General features: G+C 39.5%; 1 protein-coding gene across 1 annotated transcript; it reads left to right on the plus strand.

Annotated features, from left to right (window-relative positions):
* Positions 1-4,391: 4,391 nt before the first annotated feature.
* Positions 4,392-13,300, plus strand: LOC106610592 (4-galactosyl-N-acetylglucosaminide 3-alpha-L-fucosyltransferase 9). Its single transcript, XM_014209982.3, has 2 exons — positions 4,392-4,698; positions 5,623-13,300. The coding sequence occupies exon 2, from the start codon at positions 5,631-5,633 to the stop codon at positions 6,717-6,719; it is 1,089 nt and encodes a 362-aa protein (XP_014065457.1). The 5' UTR covers positions 4,392-4,698; positions 5,623-5,630; the 3' UTR covers positions 6,720-13,300.
* The last annotated feature ends 2,336 nt before the right edge of the window (positions 13,301-15,636 follow it).

Genomic DNA, 15,636 nt, shown 5'->3' on the forward strand with positions numbered 1-15,636 from the left:
ATCTTTGGTTCAGGTCATGGATGTGAACAAAGGAATTTGGAGCTGTCCATTGCCTTTTCATTGCAAATGTCCTGATCTTCTCAAAAATATGTTTCTCCGGTTGTGTCTATTCATGGGGGGATTCTTGCACATCTCTGCATAGCAGCTGAAGCTGGTTCCTTCTGAGTGAAAGCTCTTTGGCCAAAACAACACCAGACTCCAGACAATTGAAGCTGTAATGGAAGAACGCAGAAAAAATAGACAAGACATTAAAACCTTGCATACCAGCAAAAACATTTATTGACCCCAGAGTTCACGCAATAAGCTCAAAGTAAAAAGACAAAATACCTGAAGTGTTGCTTGTTCACCCTCGTTCATCTCCTTGTACTGGTGGAGGAGAGCAGGTTCTTATGCTGAAAGACACATTTCAGAAAGTTGATTAAAACATGAATTAATTCATCTCCGATAGCTTGGTATTGCCTGTAGACTGCTACATCTGTACTAAAATGCCCTGTTTACACTCAAACTGATTCCAGCTAAACAATGGCAATGCTAACTAGCTAGATTTAGCAAACATTTATCTTCATAATTACCAGCTGGACAGATGTACATGGTATTCATCTAACTAACCAGCTAGTAGTTGAGCATGCAAAAAACGATCTCAGAATCTACTGTATAATCCAATGTATTTAGCCATCATTTCATCGTGGCAAGCTAGCTAGTCAATTTAGGTAACATGTGTCCCTATCACTTATCATGGGATTTGATTAACTTGCTAAATCAATTACCATTCACACCACAGTGGCTATTTTTGGTAGCTAGTAAGTTAAACATGACAAAGAATACATCAACAATCAACATTAACAGCGGAATGCAACTGGCCAGCTCAGCTAGCTAATGTTAGCTGACTATACCTGTATTTATCTGTCTAGCTAGCTACGTAGCAATGAAAACTACTTTTTGATACAGTTGAGCCAATAACGTATACACATGTAGCTAGCTTGCCATTTTCACTGTAGACTCTTTCAAAATAATCCTTCCCACTGGGCTTCAACCAGACTGCCTTTGCCACTGAAGACAGAGCTGTGTTGATACCTACAGCTGAATTCAGGACAACACTGTTTTTAAAAGCTGTAGCTACATTTTGCATGTTGTCCATTATGAAAATATGAGTAAGTCCAATGATCAAGGCATTTCTGTCTTTGATCAAGTTATGGATATTTCAAATAGAAATGGTGTCTTTTTGTAAAAAGCACATAAAGGCTTCATAATTCAAAGGTCGTTTTAACTGACTGCTATTATCTCATAGAACAAAATGTATAATATCTACTAAGCCTGTGTTAACCTCAGACTTTATTTTTAGCGTTAATTACAAAACACTATTCTTTCCCCATAGAGATGGCTGAACAAACCAGAGGTAACTAATTTCTGGGTTTCAGCACTATAAACTGGTGAGTTCTATATCCGCAGAGAGCAGGGTGTGCCATTTGACAGAGTAGCCTTGAGTGACAGAATGGGCTCTCTTTCTCGTCAATGTCCCAGCCCCCTCATTATCTCAACCAATCATGGCCAGGCAAGATTCAGAATTTTCTCCATGGCTAAACATCTTCGTGATTTCACATTTACAGATTACATACACGTTTGTTATTAAAGGTACAAAATGTAGAAATCACTACGCCATTTCGTGGTTGCAAAAATGTTAATAGTTCACCTAATTACCAGTCTGACAAAACAAGCACCGAGTGTAGATAATCATTGTATCAAATCGTATATGTCACATGCGCCAAATACAACAGGTGTAGACCTTACACTGAAAGGCTTACTTACAAGCCCTTAACCAACAATGCAGTTCAAGAAACAGTTAAGAAAATATTTACTAAATAAAATAAAATAAAGTAGTAACACAAAATAATAATACCGAGTCTATATACAGGGTGTACGTACCGAGTCAATGTGTGGGGGTAAAGGTTAGTCGAAGTAATTTGTACATGTAGGTATGGGTAAAGTGACTATGCATAGATAATAAACAGCGGGGGTGGCCATTTGATTAATTGTTCAGCAGTCTTATGGCTTGGGGGTAGAAGCCTTTTGGACCTAGACATGGCGCTCCGGTATTGCTTGCCTTGCGGTAGCAGAGAGAACAGTCTATGACTTGGGTGACTGGAGTCTGACAACTTTTGGGGCCTTCCTCTGACACGCCTAGTATATAGTTCCTGGATGGCAGGAAGCTTGGCTCCAGTGATGTACTGGGCCATACGCATTACCCTCTGTAGTGCCTTATGGTCGGATGCCGAGCAGTTTCCATACCAGGTGGTGATGCAACCGATCAGGATGCTCTCGATGGTGCAGCTGTATAACTTTTTGAGGATCTGGGGACCCATGCCAAACCTTTTAGTCTCCTGAAGGGGAAAAGGTGTTGTCATGCCCTCTTCACAACTGTCTTGGTGTGTTTGGAACATGATAGTTTGTTGGTGATGTGCACACCAAGGAACTTGAAACTCTCGACCCGCTCCAATACAGCCCCGTCGATGTGAATGGGGGCGTGTTCGGCTCTCCTTTTCCTGTAGTCCACGATCATCTCATTTGTCTTGCTCACGTTGAGGGAGAGGTTGTTGTGCTGGCACCACACTGCCAAGTCTCTGACCTCCTCCCTATAGGCTGTCTAATCGTTGTCAGTCATCAGGCCAACCACTGTTGCGTCGTCAGAAAACTTGGTGTTGGAGTCATGCTTGAGCACGCAGTCGTGGGTGAATAGGGAGTACTGGAGGGGACTAGGCACGCACCCTGAGGGGCCCCCGTGTCGAGGATCAGCATGGCAGATGTGTTGTTGCATTTTAATTGGGTATGAATACAACCAGACGTCACATTTCTATCTTATTTTAAAACAAATCACTTCAAAAAGTAGGCTACCTGCGTATGTTCATCCACTATATTATATTTCATCCGAAATAATTCCAACATCCAAAAAGAGCAATCACGCCATTTGATGAATGAAAAGAGACAACTGTTACAAAACACCAAAAGGTGTAATGACATTTGGCGAATGATGCGTGTTGCTGACAAAAATGGGGTTTTTTTAGAAAGAAAAGTTGGAACACCTGAAAAGGGGCTGAAATACAGAACTGCGAGCCGTGAGCTGCCCAGTGAATCAAGCCTACCAGACGAGCTAAATGCCTTTTATGCTTGCTTCGAGGCAAGCAACACTGAAGCATGCATGAGAGCACCAGCTGTTCCAGACGACTGTGTGAGCACGCTCTGGCTGTGGGGCCAGACAGATTACAAGGACGTGTGCTCAGAGCATGCGTGGACCAACTGGCAAGTGTCTTCACTGACATTTTAAACCTCCCCAGAGATGTCACTGCAGTCCCTGGTTCGATTCCAGGCTGCATCACAGCCGGCTGTGATTGGGAGTCCAATTGGGCGGCGCACAGCATCGTTCTGGTTTGGCCGTCATTGTAAATAAGAATTTGTTCTTAAATCACTTGCCTAGTTAAATAAAGATGAAATAAAATAAAAATATGGGCCACCATATGTCATGTGTCCACTTTCCTCTTAGCATCATTCTCATATGCGTGTGACATGTCTTAAGATATTAATACTGTATTACTACCAGTATGCATGTGTGATGAGTATCCTTGCCTGAGACCTGAAGAATTGTGCTAGCTCCCGGAACTTATACCTAGGCTTTAACTAAATAGGCTAACACTGTCTTGCATCAATGATATTAATCAAGTTCCGTATCAGGCCAGTCACACATGTAAAGTAATATAACCAAGTTATTTCAGTGGTGCAAGTCTATAGCCTTAATTGTCATTTAATTTTTACAATTCTAAGCCGTGGGGGGGTCTCAACTGACATAAAATTGTTTTAAGGTGGTCATACTATGGATCATTTAGCTATTTGATTTGGATTTGGGATAAAAAAAATGTGGATAAATTATTGAATTTGGCTTTTTACTACTATAGCAAAAAAAAGACTTAAAAAACAAGGTTTTGAAGTGTTTCTACCTATTTGGGTAGGCACAAAACTACCTTCATACTTCCATAAAAAAATTTAAACCCGGTATCGGATACCTTCAGAATCATCCTGTGACACAGAGCAAAATGGAGACACCATCGTGTTCGTGAGAATCTCCCCTTTCCATTAGTGGACACATTCAATGCAACAAAAACATATCTCTAGCTTAAATTGACAGATTGTTATGGTGATGTTTTTCATACCAGTGCGTCAAATCGACTCTTGGGGGTTAAAGGAGCAATATGTGATTGCTACAAATACAAGCTTGTTTTACTCCATTGTTTGTAAACGCTGTAATCGTAAATAAACACTAGATATAGCCTCAAAACATGATTAAAACTATAATTATGATCTCATGGTCAGTCCTCGCATCCATAGCTCCGTCTATGAATTTCTCCAGCTCCATCCCAAAAACAGTAGCAGGGTATTGTTTGAACTGAATATTGTCTCTTTAACAAACTATTGTAACCTCACTTATTCTCTCTTTCCTAAGGAGACATCAATGAGATGACCTGGGAACTCAAAATCAGACCAAATTCACTAGACGAGTAAGGACCTTATTCCAACTGTGTACAGCAACACTTCATTCAAACGCTCACCGAGAAGAGCAATCTCATTGCTGAGCCAATGTAGAACCTGCACCTTCAGAATTGCATGACTTCTTTCCTTGCCTGGATTTCAGCACACAGTCAGATCTACCAGGTGTGGAATAGTTATTTTTTTATTTTATGTAACTCATAGTAAAATTATATAATGCATATTCAATGTTACATTACCTTTTTGATTGAAGAATTATAGGTAACACTTTATTTGGATAGTCCATCTGTAGATGCTTTACAGACTATCATTAACATGTCAACTAACTACCTACTAACTCTAACCCTTAACCTAAACCTTATTTAAACCATAACCTTAGCAAGCACTTACTTATCAACAGATAGTTTGTTGGTAGTATGAGCATCTACAGATGGAAAATCTGGATTATAGGATTGCAATGTATGCCAGGGAGAGACAATACATTTTTACCAATCGCAAACGAGCCCAAGCATCTCACACTGTACGTTAAAGCTTCCACGTCTTGCGGTCTTTATTCAAACCAAACTACACAACATGGTGCAAGTACACTTCCAGCAATTTGCCCTGTACCTTTCGTTCCATAGTTTGTTTATATCCATTGGTTATTGCTGGTTGTCGAAAGGCACATTTGACCTACCCTGGCCAGCGGAGTTTCACGTTTGGAACTATTCTATTAGTCCCTAGTTGCAAACTCCACCTACTCTGTAAACCGGGCGAGCTAATCTAGTGTGCCTGTTCACAAATTGCCTCACTCTGCACGAGCCATGACAAAAATGTTTGCCAAACTATTAATTGGACGTGACAAAATAACATTAAAGCCATTATCTTAATGCGGTTGGCCCTCTCATACTGTACGAGGCAAGGATGCCACGAGATATACAGTTTACAAACAATCTAGAAAATGTGTCATCAGGACCCTAAGGGCAAAAATGTAGCCGATTTCGCACAGTTGTCCCTTTTATTCACTGGAAAGAGTAACTTTGATTAAATGATAAGGAATTTACTGATTTGAGTTTAATGTAATTTCTTTTTTTTTACGTATCTTTATAGGACAGAGTATGCCATCTGCATCTTTCCACAGAATTCTACGACCATTTCTACTTGGCACCTTTCTACTGGGCTGTTTTGTGACTCTGTTTTTGATGTACTTCAAACCGTCAACTAGCTGGCTATCAGGTCCTGTAGAGTCAACAGCATCCACTATCCAAGTTAAAAATCTCTTCTCTACCAAGGGTGACAAAAACCTTACCACTGTACTTGTCTGGCTCTGGCCCTTTGGACAGACCTATGACCTGGGTGTCTGCAGCTCTCTGTTCAACATTGAGGGCTGTTTCATCACAGCAGATCGGAACCTATATAATAAGTCAGATGGGGTCGTCATACATCACAGGGATATCTGTACTGATCTCTCCAACCTGCCCCCCCTTCAGCGTCCCTCCTTCCAAAAGTGGATATGGATGAACCTAGAGTCACCATCCCACTCCTCTCAGCTGCCCGGTATTGAAAACTTGTTCAATTTAACTCTGAACTATCGTCAGGATGCTGATATCGAAGTGCCTTATGGGTCGATTGTGACGGCCCAAGGGGACGAGGATTTCGTGCCACCGAGCAAAAGCAAGTTGATCTGCTGGATTGTCAGCAACTGGAACCAGGATCACGTGCGAGTGAAGTACTACAACGAGCTCTATAAACATATTGAAGTTCACGCTTATGGACAAGCCTTTGGAGAGTACATTGCAGATCAAGAATACTTTCCTACCATCGCCAGTTGTAAATTCTACTTGGCGTTTGAGAACTCAATTCACAAAGACTACATCACAGAGAAACTGTATAACCCACTCTCTGTAGGGACGGTGCCTGTGGTTTTAGGTCCACCAAGACAGAACTACGAGAACTTTGTCCAGGGGGAAGCCTTTATCCATGTAGATGACTTCACCTCACCCAAAGAGCTGGCTGATTATATCCTGCTCTTGGACAGGAATGAGGAAATGTATCTCAGATACTTTGAGTGGAGACGGCACTTTAAGGTGAAAAAGGCATACTTCTGGGCCGAACACACATGCCTCGCTTGTGATCATCTCAAAAGGCACAAGGAGTACAAGGCATTCAATAACCTTGATAAATGGTTTTGGGGTGGAATTCCTTGAAGGGCCATGAAATTGTTGTTTTGCAGTTGGAGGCATTACTTAAAAATATATTTGACATTGTCTTTGACAATGTTCCAACATGTTTTTCTCACTGGTTATAGGGGCCCAAATGAGCCATTCTCTTTTTTTATTTTGTTGCCAGACAGATTTGCTCAGCCTTAATTTGTCTATTGCATTTCAATTCAATCATGATTTATGTTGTCATTTGCAATGCATTTAATATTTTATTCATAAAATCTCACTTTTATACATGACCAAAAGTATGTGGACACCTGCTCGTCGAACATCTCATTCTAAAATCATGGGCATTAATATGGAGTTGGTCCACCCTTTTGCTGCTATAACAGCCTCCACTCTTCTGGGAAGGCTTTCCACTAGATGTTGGAACATTGCTGCAGGGACTTGCTTCCATTCAGCCACAAGAGCATTAGTGAGGTCGGGCACTGATGTTGGGCGATTAGGCCTGGCTCGCAGTCGGCATTCCAATTCATCCCAAAGGTGTTCGATGGGGTTGAGGTCAGAGCTCTGTGCAGGCCAGTCAAGTTCTTCCACAACGATTTCGACAAACTATTTCTGTATGGCCCTCACTTAATGCACAGGGGCATTGTCATGCTGAAACAGGAAAGGGCCTTCTCCAAACTTTTGCTACAAAGTTGGAAACACAGAATCATCTAGAATGTCATTGTATGCTGTAGCTTAAGATTTCCTTTCACTGGAACTAAGAGGCCTAGCCCGAACCATGAAAAACAGCTTCAGACCATTATTCCTCCTCCACCGAACTTTACAGTTGGTGCTACTCATTCAGGCAGGTAGCATTCTCCTGGCATCCGCCAAACCCAGAATCGTCCATCGGACTGCCAGATGGTGAAGCGTGATTCATCACTCCAGAGAACGTGTTTCCACTGCTCTAGAGTCCAATATCGGTAATATTTACACCTCTCAAGCTGACGCTTGGCATTGCACATGGTGATCTTAGGCTTGTGTGCGACTGCTCGGCCATTTCATGAAGCTCCTGACGAACAGTTCTTAAGCTGACGTTGCTTCCAGAGGCAGTTTGGAACTTGGTAGTGACTGCTGCAACCGAGGACAGGCGATTTTTACCCGCTACGCGCTTCAACACTCGGCGGTCCCGTTCTGTGAGTTTGTGTGGCTTACCACTTTGCCGCTGGGCCGCAGTTGCTCCTAGACGTTTCCACATCCCTAATAAACACTAAATACAGCACTTAAAGTTGACTGGTGCAGCTCTAGCAGGGCAGAAACTCGACAAACTGACTTGTTGGAAAGGTGGCATCCTATGACAGTGCAACGTTGAAAGTCACTGAGCTCTTCAGTACGGACATTCTACTGTCAATGTTTGTATATGGAGATTACATGGACGTGTACTCGATTTTATACACCAGTCAGCAACGGGTATGGCTGAAATAGCAGAATCCATTAATTTGAAGGGCTGTCCACATACTTTTGTGTATATAGGTGTGTTTAATCTCTGAATGTGACCACATCTGCTGCTATTTGTTTTTTATGATGTACTGTAACTGTTTTGCTATGTGGGAGTCAGGCTGGCATGACATTTTCATATGGCAGCATACAATACATTTTTGAAATTTAAGAAATAGTTGTCAATTAAAATATGTACTATTTATTGAATTGAGGCATTTTATGATAGACCTTCATATGTATTAGTGATACAGTCATCTATGCAGTGTTTATTGAACACATATGAAAGTAATTCAATCGTGTCATTTACTGTAAAATGTAAATTTCTGTACTGTTTGAAGGTTGCATTTGCACTGCAAAACACACTGACACTCATCTTTAATCATATATCGATACAGTAAGACAGTGTAGAAAGAAGGAAAGGAAGATACATAAAAATAGAGAACTATTATGTTAATAGTGGTTTCTTAGTGAGCATTATCACATTAAATGCATTGCAGTTCTATCATATGCTCCATGAATATTTTACTTACAATGCGAACATTATTCAATTTCATTTAGAATGTTTTTGCACTCATATTTACTCCCTATTGTGGTACAAGGATGAGAGCACACATTTTACATGAATAATGAATCATATGCTTATCTGTGTGGGCTTGTCTATTGCCATCTAGCCACATTGTCTTAAATATTCACTTGTATATTTTTAACCTTTAAGCAAATTTCACCATATGAGTTCAGTGCATGAAAAATAGGATAACTATTCAAGCTTGGATCTGCCCACACATCTGTGGTTTCATTGTGAAAGATTGAAAATGCTATTGATTTGTTATTTTTTACCAAAGATACCTCCAACCTTGAACTTAAATGCTACATAATGACCTGAGGTAGTATGTGCATTATGTACACTACCGTTCCAAACTTTGGGGTCATGTTGAAATGTCCTTGTTTTTGAAAGAAAATCCAAAAAATTGTCCATTAAAATAATGGACCCAGTTGTGCACCGGGGCCTCCCTTACCTCTCTTTCAATTCTGGTTAGAGCCAGTTTGGCTGTACTGTGAAGGGAGTAGTACACAGCGTTGTACGAGATCTTCAGTTTCTTGGCAATTTCTCGCATGGAATAGCCTTCAGACTGACGAGTTTCAGAAGAAAGTTATTTTTTTCTGGCCATGTTGAGCCTGTAAATTGAACCCACAAAATGCTTATGCTATAGATACTCAATTAGTCTAAAGAAGGCCAGTTGTATTGCTTCTTTAATCAGAACAACAGTTTTCAGCTGTGCTAACATAATTGCAAAAGGGTTTTCTAATGATCAATTAGCCTTTTAAAATGATAAACTTGGATTAGCTAGCACAACATGCCATTGGAACACAGGAGTGATGGTTGCTGATAATTGGCCTCTGTACTCCTATGTAGATATTCCTTCCATAAAACAAATCTACCGTTTCCAGCTACAAAAGTAATTTACAACATTAACGATGTCTACACTGTATTTCTGATCAATTTGATGTTATTTTAATGGACAAAAAAATGTGCTGTTCTTTCAAAAACAAGGACATTTTGAAGTGACCCCAAACATTTGAACGATAGTGTATATCATAATACCTGTCATTATGTCATGTTTATGACTATATTATGATGCTGGTATGATGTATAGTTCAAATACAGTGTACCACTTTCGTTGAAGGTTGCATACATAAACAATTCATAAAATGTTCATGGAATCGGTACCCTAAAGACCTTCAGAGTGCATTCATATAGTCATTATTGAATAGTATGTCACATGACAGGATAAATGTGAAAATAAAAGTCACATGAACAAATACATTTTTGGCAGAACAAACATTTTCTTCCCTTATTTTACTTTATTGGTTCATTGAAATACTTTTTACTATTTCCAAAACCTCTAGAGCATTATTATACATCACTACAAAGTAATCATGAATGTTGCCATTGTTATACTTTGCTTACTTTGAATTTAATTTCCAAAAATCCATAGCCAGCACAAAGCATATTCTTGAAATGATCTGAAATAATATTCTGTCTCTGATGTTTTCACCAAAAGCCACAACAGAACACTGTCACCGGCAATTGTTAAAAGCAATTTAGCCATTTCCTTTTGCTTTCCAAATGCAAAAAACCGAAGGTTTACTTACCATATATTATTTCGTAATGTAAATGATAGTGATCAACCAAAACATGAACTAAGAAAATGTTTCTGTTTGTCAAGAACAATGATTAACTGTGGACTAATGTCACTAATGACCTCAGAGTTAGACTGACCGGTCAACCCGAATGGGAAATATAACTTCTGTTGCTTACATGCTCTAAAAATTCACCAGATATTTACAGTATCTGGCTATATGTTTTGCAAACACATGTAAAAATGCAATCAATAAAATGTTTGAGAAGTTGAATTTAAAAGTTAAGGACATTTCAGTGCTCCGAACTACCACCATTCCCAATGTTTTCGCATCTCAGAGTTCTTTCTGTAGATGCTTTACAAATGCACTATGAAGGTCTTTATAAATGTTACTTATACCTTAATGGATGTGTTATGAATGTTTATGCTGTTATGAATGCTTTATGTAGGAGTAATGATGTCACTGTGCTTGCTTAGCTGTGCCACTTCCTCCAGCTCACACCGAGAAAATGACCTCTGCCTCGCAACACATGACTACCCTCTTGAAACCCCTTTAGCTAGCTGCGCTACCAAAAAGCTACCTTACCAATGCAATGGCACAGGTGGTGGTTTCAAGTTAGGGCTTGATTCAATCCATTTTGCAGAAGATCTGCAGTGTAGCGCAATTCAAATGTAAAGGTAATTTCCGTTTGAGCCGACATGTGCAGCGTTTACCATGAATGCAGTCTCCGCAAACACAGGAACATTGCCTTTAAATATCAATCGAGCCATCTTCCACGATAAACATTAAATCAAGTTATACATGCAACCTTCAAAGAGCAAACGGTGTAAACAACTTTCAGACTGCTTTCATTTTGTTTTATTTACTCAGTGGGACCATTTGTATAAAGAGGGTAAATAAGTATTTTTCTTATAGACTATGTAGAAGGAAAAAATAAATCATAGCCTCAACATGTCGAAACATCACCTTTTGTTGACTCCCTGAAGATGATCTACAGTACTGTGCACGGCCGACATTCGTAATGGTGTGTTCCATCCTTAAAACAAACTGGTCCACTGACACAGATCATGCCTGTATGTAGGCAAGCGGAATTCTGTAACTTTCATTTTAAAAACACCCCACAGTTCTACCATTTCATTAAAAAGTGTAGAAGATTTAAGAAGGCCGTTCACCGAATGGCTTTTTATTTCACTGTTCCAGTCTGTGATTTCTTTATACTGCTGTGACATAGCCTAGTTCCAAAGGCTGAAGCAGAGCTGCGCCAGCGGTGCATTATAGCCTGCTGCCAGTCAAGGGTGAGCTGCACAGCAAAGTCAATCAATCTAGCTGATATTGTGGGCAGCTGACAGTAATATGTAGGCTACCCTTGGTTGCGCCATTTTTTATATATATTTTTTTACCTTTATTTAACTTGGCAAGTCAGTCAAGAACAAATTGTAAATAACAATGACAGCCTACCCCAGCCAAACCCTAACCCGGACGACGCTGGGCCAATTGTGCTCCGCCCTATGGGATTCTCAATCATGGCCGGTTGTGATACACCCTGGAATTGAACCAGGGTCGGTAGTGACACCTCTAGCACTGAGATGCAGTGCCATAGACCGCTGCACCACTCGGGAGCCCAGAGTTGACCTATACTCCAACTAAGTTAGCTAGTCCATTAATAGCTATTTAAGTTTGGAAAACAAATTGCTAACACTAATTCTCACTAGCTAATAATGCCCAGTGAGTAGGCCAACAACTACTGGCTAATAGATTCACTTTTTTATTTGACTAGGCAAGTCAGTTAAGAACAAATTCTTATTTACAATGATAGCCTACCCTGGCCAAACCCGTAAAACGCTGGCCCAATTGTTCACCTCCCAATCACTTCCAGATGTGATTCAGCATGGATTCAAACCAGGGACTGTAGTGATACCTCTTGCACTGAGATGCAGTGCCTTAGACAGCTGCGCCACTCGGGAGCCCAACTTGCAGAGGTAGGTATTAATAACTAACTTGCTAGTAAAATAAAATGACAGCACATAGCCTATTAGTGTCAGCAGACCACTACATTTTTACAGCCACAGATTATAGCTAATAAAAAGATTGTATTCTTCAGCTCAGCCACTGGCGTTGCCTTGCTTCGATCTTCTGGCTATGTCATAGTTGTATCAACCAATCATATTTTCAAGTTATGCAATAAAATGCAGTCAATCAAGACCGTCAAAAGGCATTCTAAACACTTTTAGAATAATGTGGTGTATATTTTGTATTTGTAATATTTCAGTCTCTAACTTTCAAGTGTACTCAACTTTGAATAATGTTGGTTCTTCAAAGCAGCTCATGAATGATGGGGGAAAAGAGACACTTAAACCAGAGAGCCAGTGTTGACGACAGTGGTAATACTGTTGTGGGAAGGACATTTTTCCTCAAGTGAGACAATTACACAAAGGAGAATGCAGACAGTTTTTGGCTTAAACGCTAATCCTGTTGTGACATTACCTAATTTCAACCATCTTTTTGAAATTCAGCAGAGATATAGAACTTTTATTCATGTGTAAATGTGTGACTCATTGTGCTGGTGGCTGTCTCAAATGGAGCTATTGTGAGTTCATGAACTGTCCCAGAATATGATTATGAAACTGTTTTGTTGTACAGAAAAGAAACTGAGGTTCAATATGGTGGTGATCTGTCGCAAAAGGTTTGTTCTCTGATCAATTTTTTCTTTGCACAAATTCTGTTCTCCCTTTTCAAGTCTGTGAGTGAGTGTATTAGGAGGGCAGCTTAGGATGTGTTTCTTATTCAAGTTGGCACAAAGTTAGTGTCATGGACATTGTCTCTGCATGAAGTGCATTCTTCATGTTTTGCTGAATCCTAATTGAACAATGCTCATTTTTTGCCAGTTTACAGGAAGAGATGTTGAATCAATCATTACAAGGTTTTTGCCAAATCATTGTATTTTGCCAAATGTTGTGTTGAACTGTAGATGTGTTTTAGTGTCAAGAAAATAAAGAAATTGATAAAAGCAAATACGTTTTAAATTGTTTATATACATTACATATTGATTGGAAGACAATGTGCCAGATTGACTACGTTTAATGTTCAAAAGGTTTCAATAAGAAAGTCTTCTAAATGAAGAGTATCCCAAATCCCAGACTGTAGCTAATCCTGTTTAGATCTTGTAAAACAAATCTGTTCAGACCAGGATCCTATCAAAATCCTATTGAGAATAGGATCCTGAAAAAAAAGGGCCCAGTGTTATGATGGTAGCGCCTCAATCCTCTGGCTGTTAGTTACCCAGGACCCTCACCAGAACTCTGGCTTTCATAATCATCCCTTCGAACATGCAGAGTTGAGACAGATTGATTGTCAGTTGGACACAGCGGGCCAAACCCTAACTTTACATAAGCATGATAGAATTCAAAGCAAGATTTGCATGAATCTTATGTGTGGATACTATACACTGTAAAATAATCTTGTTTTTACAGTATTACACAATAAAACTCACAGTAAAGTTCCATATTAATTATTTAGAGTAAATTGCCATAAATGGCAATGCAGTCTGGGATTTTAGAAGTAAACAGTAAATGATTCCTTAAATTTCAAATTAACTTTGGTTTAACAGTACATTACTGTAACCGCACAGTGTTGTGGGATGCTGGCAACCTTTTCAAACAAGTGATCCAACCAAACAAGGTGTGTATAGCATTTATGATTTACAAAATTAATTAAAACACTATTACACTAATGGAAAACTGATTTACACAATGTGTACATTTATCAAAAATAAAATACTGTAAAGCATTATACTCCAGCACACAGTACATTTCTGTGAGGCATTATACTTCAGCATACTGTAAATTATGGTGCAAAGAATTTCTGTATTTCAAATGGTTCCGTAATTCCACCCCACAGAATATAGTATCATACAGTATGTTTGGCACACCAAAAACCTTTTGACCATTACTGGTTACATGGTATTGTTGTTTCTGGCTCATTAACATACATGGAGGCATGCCTTATAAGGGGCTACATTTCTGCCACCCATTAGTGAGAGTGCTGTACCAATTTAACGGATATGTGGTAGTGTTGCTATTAGTGATGTGCATTCTGGCTCTTTTCTGTGAGCCGGCTCGTTCGGCTCAGCTCACCAAAAAGTAGCCGGCTCTTTTGGCTCCCAAACGGCTCATAAAAAAATATAGGTTTTGTATTTTTTCAAGTCAAACAGTTTGCGATAGTTTGAATATGATTGGTGTTAAAACAATTCTAATTAAATTATTAAATCATACTTTACCTTAACCACAATGTATTTAAAGATGCATTGGTTTGTTATGAAAAAGAATGCTGTTAAACATTTGAATTTAAAGTATAACTTTTGAATGTATATAAACAAAGTGCATATAAATCTAACCATTCAAAATGAATACAATCTGAACAGCATAATAGAATATTCCACCATATCAAAGAAAAATAAATAACAATTTGCAAAACTGCAGCATCCCATAAATTGAAATAAATGTAAAAAAGGATGCTATTACACATGTGCATTTAAAGTAACTTTTTTTAATGTATATAAACAAAGTGCATATAAATGTAACAATTCAAAACGCATTCAATCTGAACAACATAATAATAGAATATTGCACCATGTCAAAGAAAAATAAATAGCAAAACTGCAGCATCCCACTTAAAACATTAAACTGGTCCCTCGTTTCTCTCTCTTCTTTATTGCCATGTTATAACCAGCAGCACACGGCAATGCTGCCCATATTTTTGCTTTTATGAGAGATTTGCATTCAAAAATGCAAGCTGCCTCTCTTTCAAGGGGCTGATGCGGTTTCTTCTCTCAGTAATTATTTGTCCCGTTTTCGAGAAGACCCTCTCAGAGGGAACAGATGTGGCCGATATGCAGAGTCTCCCTGTCATGACTTTAGTAAGCCGTGGGTAGACAGAGGTCTTGTTCTTCCACCAGCTCAGAAGATCTGCAGATCTTTGGAGGAGGGGCTGTCCCTCCCTGCTGCTGAGGTTATTCTTTGAAGAGCCTCAATCACTCTGGCATCACTGAAGGCTAACTTCTTAATAAACCTGGGGTCAATTGTAGCGGTTTCTGATAGCACGTGATTATATTCCATTCTGTGGAACTTTCTGTCCATTGATGAACATAGGGTGTCCATCAACTCTGTCACATGTCCTGTGGTTACATTTGCTTATATCTGGTGGCTGAGCATCAACAGGTGCATTGACAATGGCCAGGGTAGAGATGATGGCATCCTTTGACTCAAAAAAACGCTTCAACATATAAAATGTTGAATTCCACCTTGTAGTGCAGTCTTGTTTAGGCCTCAGCTCAGGC

The sequence above is a fragment of the Salmo salar genome, chromosome 09, assembly GCF_965601325.2.
Source record: "Salmo salar chromosome 09, fSalSal1, whole genome shotgun sequence".
In the NCBI taxonomy this organism is placed as follows: Eukaryota; Metazoa; Chordata; class Actinopteri; order Salmoniformes; family Salmonidae; genus Salmo; species Salmo salar.